Raw genomic sequence first — 20,457 nt, forward strand, 5'->3', positions numbered from 1 at the left:
CTTGTGTCCCTGCCTATGGCAGGGGGGTTGGAACTAGATGGTCTTTAAGGTCCATTCCAACCCAAACAATCCCATAATTCTATGACTACCTTACATATAAACTGTCAAAGAAGAGGGGGACTGTAAACAGGCACACAATTTGCAACACTGAGCTAAAATCTAAGCCTCCACAGATAGCATGTTTAGAACTGTTTTGACAAAAGCATAAAAAGCTTTTAAAAATAAAATTGAAAGCGTTAGTGAGCAAACTAAATCATGGGATTATGAACATTTTCCCAATACTTGGCTCAAACTGCAACTTACCACTGGGAGTGTGAGCCAAGTGGCCACAACGCGATCGGTGATCCAGCGATACCAGGCCGGTGAGACAAACATCAAAGGTAGAAGAGGACCAAGCATGAATATGCTTCCAAAAAAACTTCCCAAGAACAGTGCAAGTACAAAGTATATCCCTTTCCATGACACCATGGCTCTGAAAGAGAAAGTTGGCATTATGTTAGAGATAAACTGAAAGTAACTACGTAAGTTTTCAAGTCCATAGGTCCAGTTTGAGGTGATATTCACCTTTTTTCAATGGCTAACAACACATGATGACAGTAAACGCAACCAACAGTGATTTGTATTGGGATGTTAAAGGGGTCATGAAAGTATCAGCCACATCATAATTTCTTCCACTTTTTATAATATGTAGTTCCACTCTCAAATCTTCAGCAAGCTATTTTTACTATGGAAAGGTACAAAGGGCTATATAACAGAATACCTCTTATGTTAAACTTTTCAGCCATTATTTCTGCCATTGGCAAAGAACTAATATTAGCGTTTTCTGAAGATGAGGAACTTTGCTTTTCTCTTTCTCCATTTTGTTTATTCTCGCTAACCTCAGTGTTGCAGAATCTCATCCTCCTCATCTAAGAAGGGTCTATGTGTGACCTCCTTCAGAAACCACTCAAACCTTGCAAGACTGATCAGCCTTTTCAAACACCGTTTCCCTTTCCATCACAACACAGGGCAGGCAAGTAGCGCCTGAAACCTCATGACTCACCCACCCTGGCCCAAAGAATTTGCGACTATTTGAAGTCTGCTGTACTTCAGCTGTCCTTACCCGTTATTTTCCAGCTTATTCCACCAAAAAGCCAATAGCCTTTGGTGTTTAAGACAGTAGTCTAGACTTGAAATATTTCATTGTCTGTGCTATCAGCTGGACTCCCTTATTATAAATTGAAACGTACAGTGCATGGAGCTTCTTAATGCATTACAGCAGAACACTCAGCAATCCTCCGAGCGTCTGTAATAGCTACAAGCTTTCACAATTTAGCAACTACAACCAGCTATGACAAAGCAAATGTGGAAATATCAATTCTCTAAATTAGGGCCTAAAAATAGACTGTTTTCATCTATTTAGGGCTCAACCAACTGTTTATAAAATCAAAGGTTAAGTAGAAGTCACTTTTCAGTCACTTTACCAAATTCCTTTTTTGACAGGCTATTTTAGAAATTATAAGAGCTCAGAGAGACAGGACTTCAGGACAAGAAAAACAGGAAGCCACTGTTTTTAATTTTAAAATGAGCAATGGAAAAGTAATCCATTAAGCCTTGTGTACTGCAACATACAAGATTCATCTCAAGCATGTTTTGAGCAATGTCCATAGCAATAATGTTTGCACAGCAAAGTACTCAAAAGTCAAGAAATGGCAATGCTAGTGTTGCTGGCACATGAATTTGCTTCTGCGATTTCACGTTGACAAGTAACAAGAAAGTAGCTCTATTCCGGAATACTTTTAGGTTTAAACAATTTCTTAAACTGTAGATATTTGGAGGAAGGCCAAGAGAAGAGGCCATGCAAATTTGCTAATTTAAGAAGGATATAGGAAGCTGTATCTAGCCTGACTTTGCAGCATAGCAAAAAAAAAGAAAAGTAACACCAAATACAAATGTTTGCTGATAGCTGTATCAGAAAGATTTAAACACATCGAAAATTGAATTCAAACAAATATACATTATTTACATCCTGGAATAGAGACCCACTTTTTCCTGCCAAAAGCAGGAACTAAATAACCAGCTGTCTGCATACGCATGCACTTAGTAGGATCAATTTGACATATCAAAGGATCTTATAGAGCACTGCACTGAAGAAACAATGTTCCAACTGCCTTCTTGTATTTGTTACTGCAAGTCTGTGTGGGGAGAGCCTGAAATAAAGGCAGTAGAGGATAAAAGAAAAAACCCAGAGAAGAACATAAACAACAGAAAGAAAAGCATTAACTGCAGAAGGACTAGAAGGCCTTCTCCTGACACACCAAGATTTGAGACCTACTGCTAAAGGTATGTCCTGGTTTTGTTAAAAACAAGTTTCTCTTTCAGTAAATTTGCCTGTCAGCTAAAGCCTTCATATTAGCTGCATTTTCCTGGAGAACCAGACACATGTTTTGGTAAGCACAGCAATGGAATGTGAGGTTATTGATAAGCATGGATGCACCTCTCACGAGAGGGGCAACGAGAAAACAGGCGACCAAGAAACTGACGAACTGAGTATAACATCTCATTCACATGCATACTTCATATAAAAGTGGGAGATCACGAGGATCTCATCCCTTTTTTCCCTTCTGCTTATGGCCGACATTAGGAGAGGACTTTGCTAGTCGTCCCTGCGAACTGAGGCCTAGTGACAGACTGAATCCAGCTCCGGTTGGCTGCAGAGTCCAATCCAGGACTTTGGTTGCCAGCTCTGCAGTTGCTGAGACTTTCAAGATTGGTTTTGTATATTTTGTATTATTTTCTCTATTCTTATTAGTAGCATTAGTAAAACATCTTTAATTTTTCCAACTCTCTTCTCTCTGTCCTTCTTTCCCTCCTGATCACCTGTCCTTAGTGGGAAGGGGGAGAGGGAGGGGAAAAAGGGGAAAGCAGGGGAGAAGGAGGTTAACAATATACATCTGCCAGGGTTTTGTTGTCACCTCGCAATCAAAACCCTCGACAAGGTAGCAGAGAGGATTAAAATTCAATGTGCTTGATCTAATCAAGCATTTATTGAGGAACACACACAGTAAAACAACTGGAAACATCTATGGACAGCTTTCAGTCAGGTAAAACCCAGTAGCAGACACAGAACTTGAGTCAGTTTAGCTTCAGCCAGCTGCTCTGGTCCCCTGCAAGGCTGCTCAGAGCCACCGGTCATCAACTCAGATGCAACGACACCCACCAGACAGACAGACACACACCCGTGCTCCAAGCAGCCGCCAGACAACACAGAGGCACACGTTCCTGTTCCAAAAACCTGACTGCTGCACACAGGTAACCACAGAGTTAATGAGAGAAGACATCTCTCTGTCATCCTCCTAGGCTCATAGGAAAGCAATGTAGGTCACTCATTTACAAGCCGAGCTTTTCACAGTTTACATTGGTCCTTCCCTCAAATTATAGTGCAGATCCAAATATTTAAGAAAAAAATTCTTCTCTGTAGTTTATGTGAAAAACTGTCTTGTAAACATTTTTGTGGTTGTTTTTGTTGGGTTTTTTTTTTTTTTTTAGATGAAGGTACGTGAGCTATGGAAAAGACTTGAGGAAGTTCTGAAGCTTCTCTTGTTCAACCTGCTCCCCAGCAGTAATTTTTTTTTAACATTACACTATGTACATATATAAATTATACTGCATTCCGCTGGGTCAAAACCTACGGTATTTATTTCTAGACACGAAAGATACCACGTGTGCTTTTAATCGATGTCATTTATCTCTCTTGCAGCCACATCTTTGAAATGTGATACAGACCATATTTTGCTCACTGCTTATATATATATATATCTTTACATATGTACACATGTACTTATCTAGAATAACAGATAGACTTTATCTCTGAATTACCTCCACCACAATAGAGTACATACCATGGAAAGGGGTATCAGAGCAGAAAAACAACTCTTAATGAATTTGAGCAAAACTGTGAAATGAGAAGCCTGTGACCATGCGTAGAACTTGTGGGAGGGAGTAACCACAGAGCTGGCCTTCTGAAAACAGCACTCAGCAAACTCATTTTAGTAACAAGGTGAAACTGTTAACACACTCAAGGCATTTCCTTACATTTGTGGGTCCACAGTGGAGTGCACAGCCCAGACAATAGGTAACATGATTTAAAATGCATCTGCCCACACATGTCAATTGAGAAGCATTTATATATATACCCTCATTTTAGCCAACAGTCAAGGACGGGTATTCATCACAGAAGCTGCTGAGCAGAGCAGCTGCCACCAGTGCATGCCCTGTGCCAGTCAGCAGAAGTGGCGTGTGTTGCTCTGCCTGTGGGTAGAGCACAGAGGAGGCTAGAGCCCCAGGCTGGATGTGACACACTCATCAGACCAGGTGCCTCGCTGAAGCCATGTGCCCTCTCTAACTCAAAGGGTGCCATAGGGAGCCAAGTTCCAGTACCTCAGTGGCTAGAGGTACAGTGCTCAAGTTAGTAAACCGTACAGAGCCAGCTCTGGTCAGACAAAATAATCAGTCACAACTTTGCATCCCACTAAAGTTTGGTACAGTTTGGGGATTACTCATCTCTGAAGCAGTACGCTCGTGGTCACACAGTGCTGCAACTTGACTAACAAACCCTCTTTTGCCTGTCCTTCCTTGGCTTGGTACCCTCACCTTCATCCCTTCCCAACAGCAACCCCTCTTCCAACCCCACACCCCACATCTCCCACCTTGAGGCAGCAGCCCATCTGTCCTGGCTTGTATCAGGAATAGCGTGGCCAGCAGGACTAGAGAATTAATTGCTCCCTGTACTCAGCACTGGTGAGGCCCCACCTCGAATCCTGTGTTCAGTTTTAGGCCCCTCACTACAGGAAAGACATTGAGGTCCTGGAGAGAGTTCAGAGAAGGGCAACGAAGCTGGTGACGGGTCTGGAGCACAAGTCTGATGAGGAGCGGCTGAGGGAACTGGGGCTGTTCAGCCTGGAGAAAAGGAGGCTGAGGGGAGACCTTATCGCTGTCTGCAACTACCTGAAAGGAGGTTGTAGCATGGAGGGGGTTGGGCTCTTCTCCCAAGTAGCAAGTGATAGGACAAGAGGAAATGGCCTCAAGTTGTGCTTTAGACTGGACGTTAAGACAAACTTCTTCAAGGAAAGGGTTGTCAGGCATTGGAACAGGCTGCTCAGGACAGTGGTTGAGTCACCATCTCTGGAGGCATTTAAAACACATGTAGATGAGGCTCTTAGGGACATCCTTCAGTGCTACATTTAAGTTATGGTTGGACTCTATGATTTTGAGGGTCTCTTCCAACCAAAATGATTCTATGATTCTACAATTCTAATACCCCTCCCATAGACACCCCATTCCCCCCCCACTTTGCAATACCAGCTTGTCTGGGTGGGAGTAAAGCAGCACCCTCCAACAAGTGGCCACACACCCTGTTGAAAAGGACAGCTGGCACACAGGCCCAGCTACCGAGGCTCTGCACACCGGTGACAACCCGTGCTGGCACCACAAGGGCTTTATCACCCGGTCAGTCACCTGCGGAATTCCGAGACACCTACTACCAAAGGCAAGAGGGGATTGACCCTGTTATCATCCTTTTTCATCTCTCAGCCCCTTAAACACCTAGCTTAGAAACAAAATATCTTCACAGATATATGTCAGCTATCCCAAATCTAACATATGCATTCAACAACAGAAGTAACAGCTACAAACCAATGCAAAATATACACCTGGAACTTCAAAACACCATTGAAAAAACTACCAAGTAATCTCAAAGGGAAAGGAATACTTAATGGGGACTTGTAAAGCTATCTAAAGCAAATGTGAAAAATCTCAAACCAAAGAAAATTGGAGCTGATTCATGTCAGAGAAACCCAAGAAATTAATTAAAGGATTAGACAGGAAGGCTGAATAACAGAACCCAAGCATTTTCAAAGTACAGAGGTATTCCTTTACTGCTGCTGACAACTTGTTCTTCCTAATGCAACCACTCTTAGCAGTGGATTTACCAAGTATTATGGCCTTTATGTATCCTAAAGTTACTTTCTATTTGCTGTGTGGGTCAAAGCTGTAGGGAGACACTCAAAAGTATGTTAAGATTTGGGCTGAAAACTGCAAACTGAGCAAGACGGCACCCTCATACTGGGCTTGTAGTTCTCCATCTATTCTTGTGGCAGAACTCCAAGTTATTGGGGTACTGTACTTTACATGTTCTCGTTGCCATAGCAGAAGGAAAACATGGTTTGTCTCCAGGTAACGGGAAACAGTAATTCTTAAAATACTCTTTTTTTTTCACATTTCAGTTAATTTTTAAAATTCTTGTCCACAATGGGACAAATTGCTCACCAAAACAGTTGCATTTTTGCAAATTCCATCTTTATTATAATATTTTATTGAAATTATTCCAATATTCTATGCAAACATAGTGTTTGCATAGTAACATAAAGCAGAGACACCTTCCTGTGATCAGATTTTGGCTTGTTTTGCTTATTATCTACATGCTTTTATTCAATGTACAGCTGGAATGACAGACAAACCACATCTTGTTATGATGATGATTTCAAAAGGATTTAAACAGCCTGTTCTCTACAACAAAATTAGCTTTTCTTCACAACTGCTTCTGTGGCTTATAAATAGGCAAAGAATACAAAATAAGTTTATCTGGCAAAGAACAAAAACGTTCTAAACTAAAGTTTTAGAAGTTTCACAGTAGTCAAGACTCACCACACACGTCCTGTCCCCTTAGCAGTTCCTGGCTAATTCAAAGTTCTCATACAAACAAGTCAATTCATCTTCCAGGTTCAACATCAAACCAGATTTAACCTACAGCGTGGAATTAAGCAATACTACCTGACAAAGCCAGCTGCCTGATAACTAGAGAGATTTTAAGCACTTTTTACTATGCAGTCAGCAAATCAGGTTTTAGTACGCAAAGAAGTGCTCTTTAGTGCCAATAAAACAACACACTGGTCAGTATGTTCCCATTCAATCAGCACAGGCAATAAAACTGTTAATTATTCTTCAAGAATCAAATGGGGAGTACTAGGCATTTGGTTTAATTCTTCTTTCAGTCAGTTACTAGCGGAAAAGGTAAACATTATCTTCAATTAAAATCAAGCAGAAAATCAGCCAGGGATGCCCTTTCTCAATTCTGCAAGAGAAAGCTGCCAGCTAACTGCAAACTGATTGAATTTAGTTCTGCATTTCCCCATAGCATGCCAGATTTAAGAGGTGACCTGGAAATTACAGCTCCCATATTCAGTTTTGCATTCTGAAACAATTTCCAAGTCAGAAGATACGATTTTCACAACAATTTTTAAAACCTGTCGTCTGGGTGAAGTGAACTGGACTTCAAGGAGGTGGGCAAGAGGGAACAAAGATTTGCCCAATTCCCAGGTGTACCTTAAACAACCCATTAAATGAATGACCCAAACTTTTATTTGTTCACTAGTTTTTTTAAGGTTACTAAACAAAATCATCTAGAGAGGAGAGCAGGCAGCTGGACAATACAAATAATGCCAAGGTCTCAGCAACCACTGGTGGCCAAGTGACAAAACATCAGCCAGGCAGACAAAGTTTCAGTGGGAATGACACATCCAAGCAGAACATTTCAAGTCCAGCAAATCAACAGGCTTTTTCTTCCTGAGCATTTTACAGGTTTTATTTGTTTGCCTTGGTTTTTTGTTTCCATAATAGCATTCTGAATGAAATTTTTACCAATAATTTTATTCAGAGCAAGAAACTCGTTTCTATGTAGTACAGTATTTTGAAAAGAAATGTGCTTGCAGCAAGCTTTTGTAGACTGACTCAGTTGTATTTCCAGATGTGCAACTCATCCCATCTCTTTGATCACATAACTTCTCACTTGTGCCTCAGTTAAAAGAACTGCAGAAATAGCAGAGGTGGTATGGAAAGCAATGACAGGAAGGAGCTGAATTATTAATTGCACAGATATCCGCTTTAATCAGAAGCCCACAAAATACAGGCAAGAAGCTCCAACGGTGTCCACAGATCTCTATGAACTACATTTTACTTCTGATCCTTCACTTGGGAACTTCAGTATTTTAAAGAACACAGAAATACGCCATGGATCACAATCACAAAAAAAAACGTGTGAAGAAATATGCACCTGACCATTAAAACTACTTCCCTCTTATTCAGCTTTTGCATTTAAAAACCTTTAAGAGATTTAACATGTGTATCGTAAAACAATATAAGACAGGGCAATAAGAGATAATTATCATCACAAACCACGTCCCTGACCCTCTCTAATAGTACTGCAGATATTAGCTTACACATGGAGAAAATAAAAAAGTACAATACTTAATGAGTAATATTTGTAAATATTACAAATAAAATATGATTATTGCTGCCTCTTACAATTTATGATCTCTTTTATTTGCCAAGACTTAATCTGACTATCATAATTCAATAAAAAATGTAATAGAATATTTAATTTGCTCTTCCCAGTAGCTGTGTCTTTCCAAATGCAAAAAACCTAGCTGAGATTCTTTGCAGTGCAGTCTTTAGATACTGCAAGCAGATAATTCAGTCAGGGTACCGATATCAAATCAGTCTGATGCTTTTTCACCCATGCTCTTTCCACTATTGCTCCAGACAACCATTAGACCAATAAAGCTTGAATGAAAGCATGAGCTAAGGTATTCAAAATTGTTTGCAAGAGGGTATCAAGCAACAGCTAAAGCTGCTTCTTGAAACAAGAATGATTTATGGAAAAGTAGATTGCTTTTATTCCTTACTACATTCAGAAAAATCTAGATGAATTGATAACTTTCCACTTATACAGTTGTATTCTGTGCTGTCCTTCAAGTTAATGTGGCCCCACAAACCTGTATTAAACAGCAACCAATATAAAATGTACCCTTGCTGACAAGTCATCAAAAATAGGTTTGGCAAATGAAGAATAGCTGTTACATTCCTCTTCGCAATTCCTTTCATCCCCTTGTCTTTAAATAAAACCAAAAAAAACCCACAACCTTACAATTAACATGGAATAGTGGTCAGTTCTGGTATACTGTGTAAAAGCTGCAGGTCAGCTCTAAGCTCAGTCTACTTTACAAAAAAAGCTACTTGTGGTCAACAGCTGGAAATATAACTCCTCTGGTTTTAAAAGTCTACAACAGACCAAAAAGCTGACCAACTCTGTTAGATAACAAATTCAAGTGAAAATTAGGAAAACCAGATAAAATATTTCACGTTGTAATTGGAGATGTTACAAACAAACCAATAAATCAACATTTTTTTTTTCCTCTGCATAAGAGCACCCCTTTAGTTCACAGTTGGTGAGGAGGGGTGGCATTTGTAGTTTCTGAAATACCTATTGCACAATAAAATTCTCAGCTGGGGAACAGAAATCAAGAACTCCATGCTGAAAAACAGTTACTTAAAGATAAACTAGTAGAGCATTCAGTGGAATATCTTAAAGTCTCTGCCACTGGCATTGAACCAAAATCACTCCCTGACAACAGTGAAAGCTCTTCAGGTTTTTGAACAACAGACCCCAAATATGCAATTTTTTAAAATGTTGAATTTCCAAGGTTCTAAAAACTTTGCTGTGTTCGCTGTTTCCAAGATAAACTCTTTTCTCAGCCTACTTACAGAACAGTAACTCAAAATTCCCTTCCGTGTAAGGGCACGTCCATGAAATTTCTAATGGCTTTTCTACCCTCATCAAGACAGTTTTCCCATTGTGTTGACAGCTCAAAATAAATACAGGAGATATGTATGAACAAAGTTCAAACAGCCTGTTCAACGTGCTATGAAAACCACTGACCATCACCAGGATAGTAACAGAATGACAGAAAGCTTATGCGAACTCCTGTTATTGTGAGAAGTGCAACTACAAAAATAAAAACAGGGGCTGTAAAAGCAGACTGGCAGAGGCCTTAAGCAAGGTACCCAACTTGGAGAACGTTTCAGTGAGAGCTTCGTATTTGTAATCATCCTTTACAACACCCTGTCTCAGTTTTAGAATAGAATATATTAACTCAAATATTTCCTCCTTTTCCAAGTTATAATGTATGCTACAAATGTAAAATAATCCGTGGGGGTTTGGGTTTAGTTTTGTTTGTTTGCCCTTTTTTAATTAAGCAGCACTTTAAAAAATATTTATGACAGCCATCACTAACAAACCACAACAATTGCTAAGCCACTCCACTCCTTTTCTTAGTAGCATGTTGCATGCTATAAAACGTCAGCAGGCCCCATGCTAAAGATCCCAACAGCAAACTTACTGAAGTCAATGAGTCTCCACCTACAACCAACTTCAAGATCAGACCATGAATTTTATCTACTCTCAGAATTGTTAAAGGGCTGAAAAAGAAAACTAGAGACTTATCTGCATTTCACTAAGTCCCTGTGGCTAAATAATGCTTATACAAAAGATGGAGAACAGTGCCTACAGGCAAATTTATGTCACTTTTTTTTTAAATAATGATAAATTGCTATTATCAATTGCATATAACTCTGCCACATCTTTGACCTTGTGCAACAGCCTCAGGCTTTTTAGAATATATTTCCAAGAGAAATATCAAAGAAGAAAAAAAAATTGCAAATAATGTTAACTATGTTCTAGCCACTTAATTGGAAAATTCCATACTTTAGAGAATCTGAAATTTTGCAGGGCTGCCTTTCTACCAGGAATACACAGCACTTTAAAACATACTTAAGCATCAGCAAATACCACATTTATAACAACTTTAAAAGACACATAAATTGTAGTTTTCTAGTGGGGTACGCTTACAGGCTGGCTGCTTTCCAAGGTAAGCACAGTAGAAACGATAGATCGGTTACCTGGCAGGCTTCAAAGCAAAAGAAGAAAAATGCAGTAGCTCTGCAGAATATTTACAAATGTTTCATTCCCACTAGAAGTGGCAGAAACAGTTCAATTTCTGGACATGAAATTCTGTTCTCAGACTGCCATGTTTTGGTGAAGATGGAACACCCGAAGTGATATAGCCAAAAAAATCACACATTGCCAAACTACTGTCGCACCAATAATATTTCTGCTTCAAGACATTGCAGTAAGAGATGAAATCCCCCTGTGCTTTTCAGAGCCTCTGAAGAACAGTTTTCAAATCTCGTTTGCATAGTTCACCAGTAGCATCAGTCAACAGCATATCTGGATATTTCTAAGATGACATTACAAACCAGTGTTAAGAACTGTGGCCTTAACCCCATCTTCAGCTCTGTAATTCTATCTTTCCACCAGCTACAAAGGGAAGCTTCTCTTCTGATGGAACTCCAAAGGCATGTCCCCAGGGCTTCTAGTCGATCTAGGTCTTCAAAGCCATTTCTAACAGAGGGGTGCAGTTCAGAGGGTAAAAACTTCCTTCACGCATCTGCGTGGAGCTGGATATCGATGCCGGCTCTGCCTGGGAAGACGCAGGGCTGAGTCAGACGATGTGCACTTGAGTTAACAAAGCTCCGTGTCTCAGCAGGGATTCTCAGCCCAGGCACAGCAGCAGGCTGATACAGAGATGTTGCTTCTGGTTGCACGGCTACTGAATCACATTCTAAAAAACACATAACATTTTTCTTCAAACTTTAAGTGTTCTCAAAGCCAGAAAATGTTTCACCGATGTAGTATAATAAAGCAACTCCTGTTTCTTGTTAAAGCTGAATGGCTTTGGTCCCTCAAACACACAAAGATACAAGGGAACGTTTGATTCTTCCTTGTAAAGTGTTTTGGATTTAGATGTGAAGGACTAAGTGGTACTAGAAAACAAATAAAAAAATGTTTTGCATGAACATTTAGCAAGGTCATTTTATCCTATAAAAAGTTACCAGCCTAAGAAGCTAAATAAAGTAATTCAATGCTGAAGCAACCAGGAAAGTTATCTGCCAGTGCTTATGCAATAATTTACTAAGCTGCCAGAAGACAAATGGAAAAAAGCAATATCTATTAGCTTTTTAACTTTGTATTATGTAAAATAGTAGTTCATTTGGAAGAGAGTCTCAGTTTCTAATAAAGTTTGCCAAAACTGAAAGGAGCTTATTAAAAAGAATTAGAAGTCATACAACCATAGAATAGTTTGGGTTGGAAGGGACCTTCAAAAGTCATCTAGTCCAAGCCCCTGCAATGAGCAGGGACATCTTCAACCAGATCAGGTTGCTCAGAGCCCCATCCAGCCTGGCCTGGGATGTCTCCAGGGATGGGGCATCTACCAGCTCTCTGGGCAACCTGGGACAGTGTTCTACCACGCTCATTGTGAAGAATTTCTTCCTCATGTCTAGTCTGAATCTCCCCTCTTCTAGTTTAAAACCATCACCCCTTGTCCTATCACAACACACCCTTCTAAAAAGTCTGTCCCCATCTTTCCTACAGGCCCCTTTTAAGTACTGAAAGGCCACAATAAGGTCTCCCTGAAGCCTTCTCTTCTCCAGGCTGAACAACCCCAACTCTCTCAGCCTGTCCTCACAGCAGAGCTGTTCCAGCCCTCTGATCATCTCTGTGGCTCCTCTGGCCCCTCTACAACAGGTCCATGTCTTTCCTGTGCTGAGGGCTCCAGAGCTGGACACAGGACTCCAGGTGGGGTCTCACCAGAGCGGAGCAGAATCACCTCCCTCAACCTATCGGCCATGCTCCTTTTGGTGCAGACCAGGATACGATGGGTCTTCTGGGCTGCAAGTGCACATTGCTGGCTCATGTCCAGTCTTTCACCCACCAGTACCACCAAGTCCTTCTCTGAAGAGTTGCTCTCAATCCCTTCATCACCCAGCTTATATTGATAGTGGGTGTTGCCCTCACCCAGGTGCAGGACCTTGCACTTGGCCTTGTTGAACCCCATGAGGTTCGCATGGACCCACTTCTCAAGCTTGTCCATGTCCCTCTGGATGCCATCCCATCCCTCAGGCATGTCAACTGTACCACTCAGCTTGGTGTCAGCCACAAACTTGCTGAGGTTGCACTTGATCCCACTGTCTACATCACTGATGAAGATATTAAACAGTACTGGTCCCAGCACAAACCCCTGAAAAGACATCACTTGTCACCGGTATCCATCCAGACATTGTGCCATGGACGATTACTCCCTGGGTGCAACCACCCAGTCGGTTCCTCATCCACTGAACAGTCCACCCATCAAAAAGTGGTTTAATAGGTGGTGTATTTCCCATCACAAAGATGAAGTCAATGTTAGAGTAAGAACAAGTTTCAAGTCGGCTGCAAATATATTTGGCAGTTGCAGATTCATTAGACAGACATGCTGTGGCAGACACACAGATGCTAGGCAATCCAAGAATAAAGAATCCACAGAATAATTACAGAACAGCAAGTGACCTAGTCAGGGAAATAACCCATTATAGCTATTCAGGGACTACTAGATTTTACACATGTGAACAATGTTCCAGCTCAACAAGTGCTGTTAGGAAAAAAAGGGGAGGCAAGAAGAAAAGCCTCACAAGAGCTACAGATGAAGAACCTCCCAACTCACATTTGAGGCATTGTCATAGACCAGCTGAGCCAGTTCCAGTCTCCAACTCACTACCCCTGATATTGCTACAAAAGTACCTTAAAAGCCTCAAAGTGATTGGAACGAAAAGACAGAACTGCTTCTAAAAGACTGTGATTGTTGAAGCAAAAAATTGTTTGAATGCTTAAAGCAACTACGCTGCTCATGCCTCGGAGATGAGAGGCCAGAAGATAAAGAATACCCTGATGTATCACAGTATGTTTGGGATTGGAAGGGACCTCAAAAGATCATCTAGTCCAATCCCCCTGCTGGAGCAGGAACGCCTCGGTGAGGTCGCAAAGGAACATGTCCAGGTGGGTTTTGAATGTCTCCAGAGAAGGAGACTCCACAACCTCCCTGGGCAGCCTGTTCCAGTGCTCTGGCACCCTTACTGAGAAGAAGTTTTTTCTCAAATTTAAGTGGAACCTCTTGTGTTCCAGCTTGATCCCATTACCCCTTGTCCTATCATTGTTTGCCACCAAGAAGAGCCTGGCTCCATCCTCATGGCACTCACCCTTTATATATTTATAAACATTAATAAGGTCCTTGCTTAGTCTCCTCTTCTCCAAACTAAAGAGACCCAGCTCCCTCAGCCTTTCTTCATAAGGGAGGTGCTCCACTCCCTTAATCATCTTTGTTGCCCTGCGTTGGACCCTCTCCAGCAGTTCCCTGTCCTTCTGGAACTGAGGGGCCCAGAACTGGACACAATATTCCAGATGTGGTCTCACCAGGGCGGAGTAGAGGGGAAGGAGGACCTCTCTCGATCTACTAACCACCCCCCTTCTAATACACCCCAGGATGCCATTGGCCTTCCTGGCCACAAGGGCACAGTGCTGGCTCATGGTCATCCTGTTGTCCACCAGGACCCCCAGGTCCCTTTCCCCTACACTGCTCTCTAATATGTAATTTCCCAACCTATACTGGAACCTGGAGTTGTTCCTGCCCAGATATCAGACTCTACACTTTTCCTTGTTAAATTTCATCAGGTTATTCCCCGCCCAACTCTCCAGCCTGTCCAGGTCCCGCTGGATGGCAGCACAGCCTTCTGGTGTGTCAGCCACCCCTCCCAGCTTAACGTCATCAGCAAACTTGCTGATAGTACACCCAAACTATCATGTGGAAGATAAAGGAGACAGGTGACAAGGTAGACATAGTCTACAGAAGTTTATATATTGGCATTCCCTTTTCCCCTTTAAAAAAATAATAATTAAAAAAACCTGAATCTAAGAGGAAATGCAATGACTCAATCTTTGCACTAGATAAATCATATCCAAAAAAGGAAGATATTATCCCAATTTGGCTGTGCGAATCATGCTATCAGAAATATCTAAATCAGTAATCTTCTCACAGCAGTTTCTACAGTCACTGAACATGTTTAATACGAGCTGTATCTCAACTTTTCTTTGGGGCCAGACAGATTTAGTGATCTAGCAATTCAACATAAGGAATTTTTTTCCCTTTTTTTTCCCCTGCTCCCCTGCTTCCCACCCTCACTACAAGAATTTCTCTTTCAAGAAAATCTAGCATTCTCTCAGTTATTTCCAAGTGGCAACACACCCTGGCATATGTTTCCCCTCTCACCAAGTGCCCTGACCTTTCAGGAAAATTTAATATAAAAACACAGAATTCCTGGAAAGAATCTGCTATTTCTGATGAGCACACTAATATCACAGAAACAGAAGCTGGAAGAGTTTATCTCCAAGTTGTAAAATACATTCATTAATAAGTGAAGTACCTGGGCAACTGGCTAAGGATACATATGAGAAAACACATACATCTGATTGCACTTGCAGAAGAATTCCCAAATGCAATCACAGATCTTGAAATGCCTTTAATGAGTTCATTGCAATGGGCATTGTGGAGGTGATATTTTTATCGGGGATGTTATAAATAATGGAATTGTCAAGAACAGGTGCCTATGACACTCCATTTCCCTCTCTTCCTCATCAATTAGGCTTCTGCTTGTGTCTCACGAAAGTAAATACACTGATGAAATTCTCAGTACTACCAAATAACCAAAGGATAGTATGTCTTTACATACGGGGTCACTTTGCATTCAAACAATACAGTCTCAAGAAAACTAGTCCACTTCTGACATGACTGCAAGGCATGCTGAAGTTAATAAAACATATCACAAGCACAGCTACAAAGCTGAACACAGAAGCACCAGCATTAAAAATAACAGCACTGACTGAAATATTCTTATGCCCCAGAGCTAAGTGACATTCTTCATCTGTGCATGGAACAGACAGCTATCCTATCCCATACTGAGATGTCCAGATGTTGCCAGCATGACCATCAAGTAAACAGCTTGATAAACAAAAGCAACACAAGGATTGAAGACCTGATATTACACAGTATCACTTGGAGTCTATTAAAGTTATTTCTTTATGCTAGAGAAACTATAGTTACAAGGCCTTCAAACAAGGGACAGTAAAACTGTTTCAACTCTAAAATGTTATGAATTAATTAACTGGCAGTTAGGTCAACTGGTCTTTCCCAGAGGCATAAAATCAAGAAGACATGCAGGGATGCTGCTTTCCAAGCTCATCAACAGAATGAATCGTGTGGGAATTTCTACTCTAGTGGAGGCAACAAGTAAGAAACACTCCTGTGTATCTTAACTGATACTGAGCAGGGTCTTGAGCCTAATTCTCCACAATGGCAAAAATCAGAGCCCCAGTGACAAGCAAGGCAAAGCTTCAGAGTTTTGACTTCTCCCCTCAGCAGGTTCCACGCCGAGCAACAACTAAGGCAGTAACACCTCTAAAAAAGTTAACTTAACAATCGCAGCTTAAAAACTCCCAATTTTTACTTTCACAGGGAAAAACCTATGTGGGCACTTGTTTTGAATGCTTGCACTCTTAACACAAAATAAGATTTCTTGTAAATACTTTGGTTTGAACGTACGCAAGAGCACTGTCATCTCATGAGGGTAGCTCTTTATGTGTAGATGGCCTTAAAAGCTCTCCACAGAAACGCAGAGAGAATTACATTGTTTTATTTAAAGATTAATAATACATTTTTCATAGTTTAAATAGAAAATAAATGTTTGCAACTTCTGCTATGGTATCTCTGAATATGCTGTGAAACTGTTCTATTATCAGTTATATATTTGTATTAACACAAGTAACTTTAATTAAGGCCATAATTTCTCCAGGCTAAAACATATCATTTTTAGTTTTAAGTAAAGTTCCATAACACTCAAAACCTCCTTCTCACAGAAATCATTTTCACCTGCTCCTGAAGTTGTCACAGTTTAACAGCCAGAGAGAGGACAGAAAGACCCAAACCAAGGCAGCAGTGGGGATCCGGGAACATGCTGTGTCTAAGGGAAAGCCCAGAGCTATTGGAAAGCCCTGTGCTACAGCTAATCACAGCATAACAACATGCCTGCTAACAACAGCAATTTGAAGCCAATTACAACCCAGAAGATTAATGTACTGACTCAGGTGTCCAGGAGCCAGAGTTTTCCATCCCCCATCTTTCCCCAGAGCCCTCATATAACTCACTGAAGGAGGAGTAAAGTTGGTTGTAAAACAGTTTTCAGAAGTGCAATAAGCAGAAAATTTGAAAACAACTTGAGCAAACATGGATTCCTGCTGAGCACAGAGTTTTCAACAACAGCTAAGATTTATTATATTGAATTTTTTTTTTTCCAACACAGATACAAGCAACAATGGGTGTTTCCTTTCCAAATCAGTCACAGCTGAACATTTTATTGGACCATTACAGTAAGAAAACAAGCTTTCACAAAAGCTTTTTAAAAATTTCTCTTCTTTTGGGATCAAACAGATATATCATTAAAGTAACGCTGGTTCCTAATCAATCATTGGACTAAGTGATATCAAGGATTGCTGAGCAACTAAATATCATTATTAATTTTGATGTATTGATGAGAAGGTCAGAACAAAGTATTCAGAAAAATATGCAGAAGACAAATATTCATGAAAAAATTAAGTCTTCACTTTCCCTCTGCCCTGGATTATATTATATCAAGAAATGTACGCAAACTTTTACATCAATATTTCAAAAAGTTTTATGGGCAATGCATACAGTAATCCAGTTTTTAAACAGCGATATTGCTACCCATACTATTTAATCAAAATTCTATTTTAATTCATTTGTTTGGGGCTTTTTTTGCTATAAGGAATAGCGAACAGGAAGGGAAAGAAAGAAAGAAAAGAGTGATGGCTTTGCTAATTTCTGTTGTAAAAGGTAAGCCAGTAATAGTTACTAAAGCCTAGTTACTAATAGTTACTAGATCCTCTTCCACCTTCAGCAGTTTACTTGAATGATGAGTTAGCACTCTTTTCAAGCAATACACTGAAATAATATAGCCATATAAATGCTGTTTGGAAGCAGCTGGCTGGTCAGATAGCACACATAGAGCCCTGCACTAGTCCCAGCACATGCTGCTCTTTGATATATTCCTGTTATGCAAAGGATGTGGAGGTAAAGCTGCAGTTGGTACTTTGAAAAGGGGATAAAACCAAAAAAAATTGGAAAGATCAAGGTTTCATTATAGAATAAGCCATTTTCTAAATAGACTTCTAACAACATCAGATGAACCTTCCCATTCATTTCCTAGCAGAGGGCAAAACATACTTTTTGTACGCATACTACAGTATTTATAACCAAATAATCTTTATTATTTACATAAGCCATTTTAAAAGTCTCTCCTTGTAAATCACAATTTGGTTTTATCTTAAATATATATATATATTTTTTTTTTTAATTAAACTTTGTTCCATAGAAGTATCAGCAATCACAGTGGAATGGGGTAAGAAGTTCACACACAAAGCTCTCTGAATAGGCAGTGGTGACAGGATTTGTTAAATATGCATTTTCTCACCTTAAAGGTATCTCACTGGAACAGCCTGAGCACAGAGGAAAAAGTAATGGTCTCTTGGCAGCATAAGCTGCTGTTCCTGTGATGAAACGTTTAACCACAAGCAGCTTCCAGAGCAGGACGTGCTTATGTAAAGAACACGTTTCTTCTTCAAATGTGTTAGCTTAAATAGTTACTGAGGTCAAAAGAAATGAAGTCATTTTCAGAATTGCCTTCTAAGTCAACTTTCACCTCTTCAGTATGTATATTACATTAACCGTGTTTCTGGAATAAGGGTTTTTTTTTGGCTGTTTTTTTCTTTTTCAAATGTTTGAGAGAAAATATTAAATTGAAAAGCGATTAGCTGTCTTCTGCTTCCTACCAGAAAAGTAGTACAGACTTTTTAAAATCCCAGATCAAAACCTCTTATGCAATTTCGAATTTGCCAAGCCTCGCACAAATCCGTCAAAGAAAGATTTCCTTCATTTAATTTTGGGCATTTACATAAATGCCTTGAGTTGGGTCACTGGAATTATTTCCCCTCATTCCTCATGCCACCTCGCTCCATTCAGTGGGCTGATCCTATAATCTAATTTCGCAAAAGGAAATTCCAAGTTCTCTTCCTATGAAGCAGCAAATATACACACAGCTTATTTTCCTGGAGGCTTGATCTGCAGGGGGTTAATATTTTAAAACTTCTGAGAAAAAATTGCAATCACAGTAGGAAAAGCTGGAGAGACACTTAACCTCAGGGATGCCTCTTCACATCTTTTTGACATTAGAACCCTGCAAATGCAAACTGCTTTCCAGCCAATATTTTTTTCAAGTTTTTCTTCTGAGAAAAGGGAGGGAAGGAACAAGGTACAGGCTGCCTTGGAACAGTTTCCCATTACGAATAAATGTTTTCCTATAAGAACATGCAACCCACACAGCCTGGAGCTTTGAACAGAGTTTCAGCAAATAAAATTTAGCCCTTTCAAGATGTTTCAGAGATCAGTTCAAGACCCAGGTTATCAGACTCCCTAACATTTACATATGAAAAGGATAAGAAGTGACGATGAAAAGTGCGATTTTTGCTCATTACATACAAGAATTAACTAAACATGAGCAGAGTCATAAACTTCAGCAATGAAAAAACTTTTCAAAATTAAGTGCTTCTGCAAAATAGCTCCCTCTTCAGTTTTATTTTAGTGTGTTCCTGCTGATTTAAACATACAAAAGACTGTTCTTCCATCAATACCACCAGAAGGCACTTGGAAAAACTGTATTACATTCAAACAGTATTTTAGTTGTCACGGCCTTTTGTCCTCCTCAAAGTTTAAAGCCATTAGATCATTTAAACAAATGTATGGAAGGCTATTCAATTCAGTTCATTTAGCCAACAATAGCTTGTCTTGAACAACCTTCCAAAAAGTTTGAAAATACCAGCATGTGGATATCTTAACTTATTTTCCATATAATCATATGTATTCCAAGACCATCCTATGCCAGATGTACACTAGGCAAGCATCACCATGATCACTAGAATTTTCCCTCAGACAGTTCTATTTTCAAAAGAAATTATAAGTTTAAAAAAGTAACTTACAGATGATAAAACGCCGATCAGACAGAAAGATTCCCTTCTCACTATGCTGTGAGGTTAACACACTACCCCAAGGGCATAATCTATTACTAATGCTGTGAGCACCCCAGCCTCCTGCCCCATACACACTCATATATATATATAATACATTAGTAATACACTACCATTCCTTAATAATGGACTATTTAGTAGAGTCATTAAAGTGGTAACATTTTAAATGTCACTTTGATTCCAAAAATTTTCTTCCTTTTGTCATGACAACTATATTCACTGAATAATGCTTCTCCCGATCCAGGAACAGCCACATTTGCCTCCAGTGAAATTATTCACAACTCAAAAGAGTAAACGGTGACCAAGATGGGAAATTTATTTTGCCTAGTTTATCAAGGGAGTTTCTAAGCATGCATCTAATTTTCAAGAACTTGGCCTTTCAACTAATACTTACAGCTATTTGTACATCTAGAGACAAGAACACAAAAACAGGATTGTAAAAATCAAACAGCACCAAGTTTTTTCTTAGGGTTCCTATCCTGTTTGACAAACAACTAAACAGTATATCTCGGTACCTAGATGTATTGATACTTCAAATCAAGCTAAGTATTTACACTTTA

General features: G+C 39.9%; 1 protein-coding gene across 3 annotated transcripts in view; it reads right to left on the reverse strand.

Moving 5' to 3' along the window:
* The window catches only part of LCLAT1 (lysocardiolipin acyltransferase 1), a 128,105-nt gene that overhangs the window by 84,445 nt on the left and 23,203 nt on the right, over positions 1–20,457 (reverse strand). For all 3 annotated transcript variants that reach the window (XM_065058655.1, XM_065058657.1, XM_065058656.1), the window contains one exon: positions 304–472. In XM_065058655.1, coding sequence (XP_064914727.1) covers positions 304–468 — 165 coding nt within the window. In that variant the 5' untranslated portion in view covers positions 469–472. The remainder of the gene's footprint in view (positions 1–303; positions 473–20,457) is intronic.

Source organism: Columba livia, chromosome 3, assembly GCF_036013475.1.
Source record: "Columba livia isolate bColLiv1 breed racing homer chromosome 3, bColLiv1.pat.W.v2, whole genome shotgun sequence".
NCBI lineage: Eukaryota > Metazoa > Chordata > Aves > Columbiformes > Columbidae > Columba > Columba livia.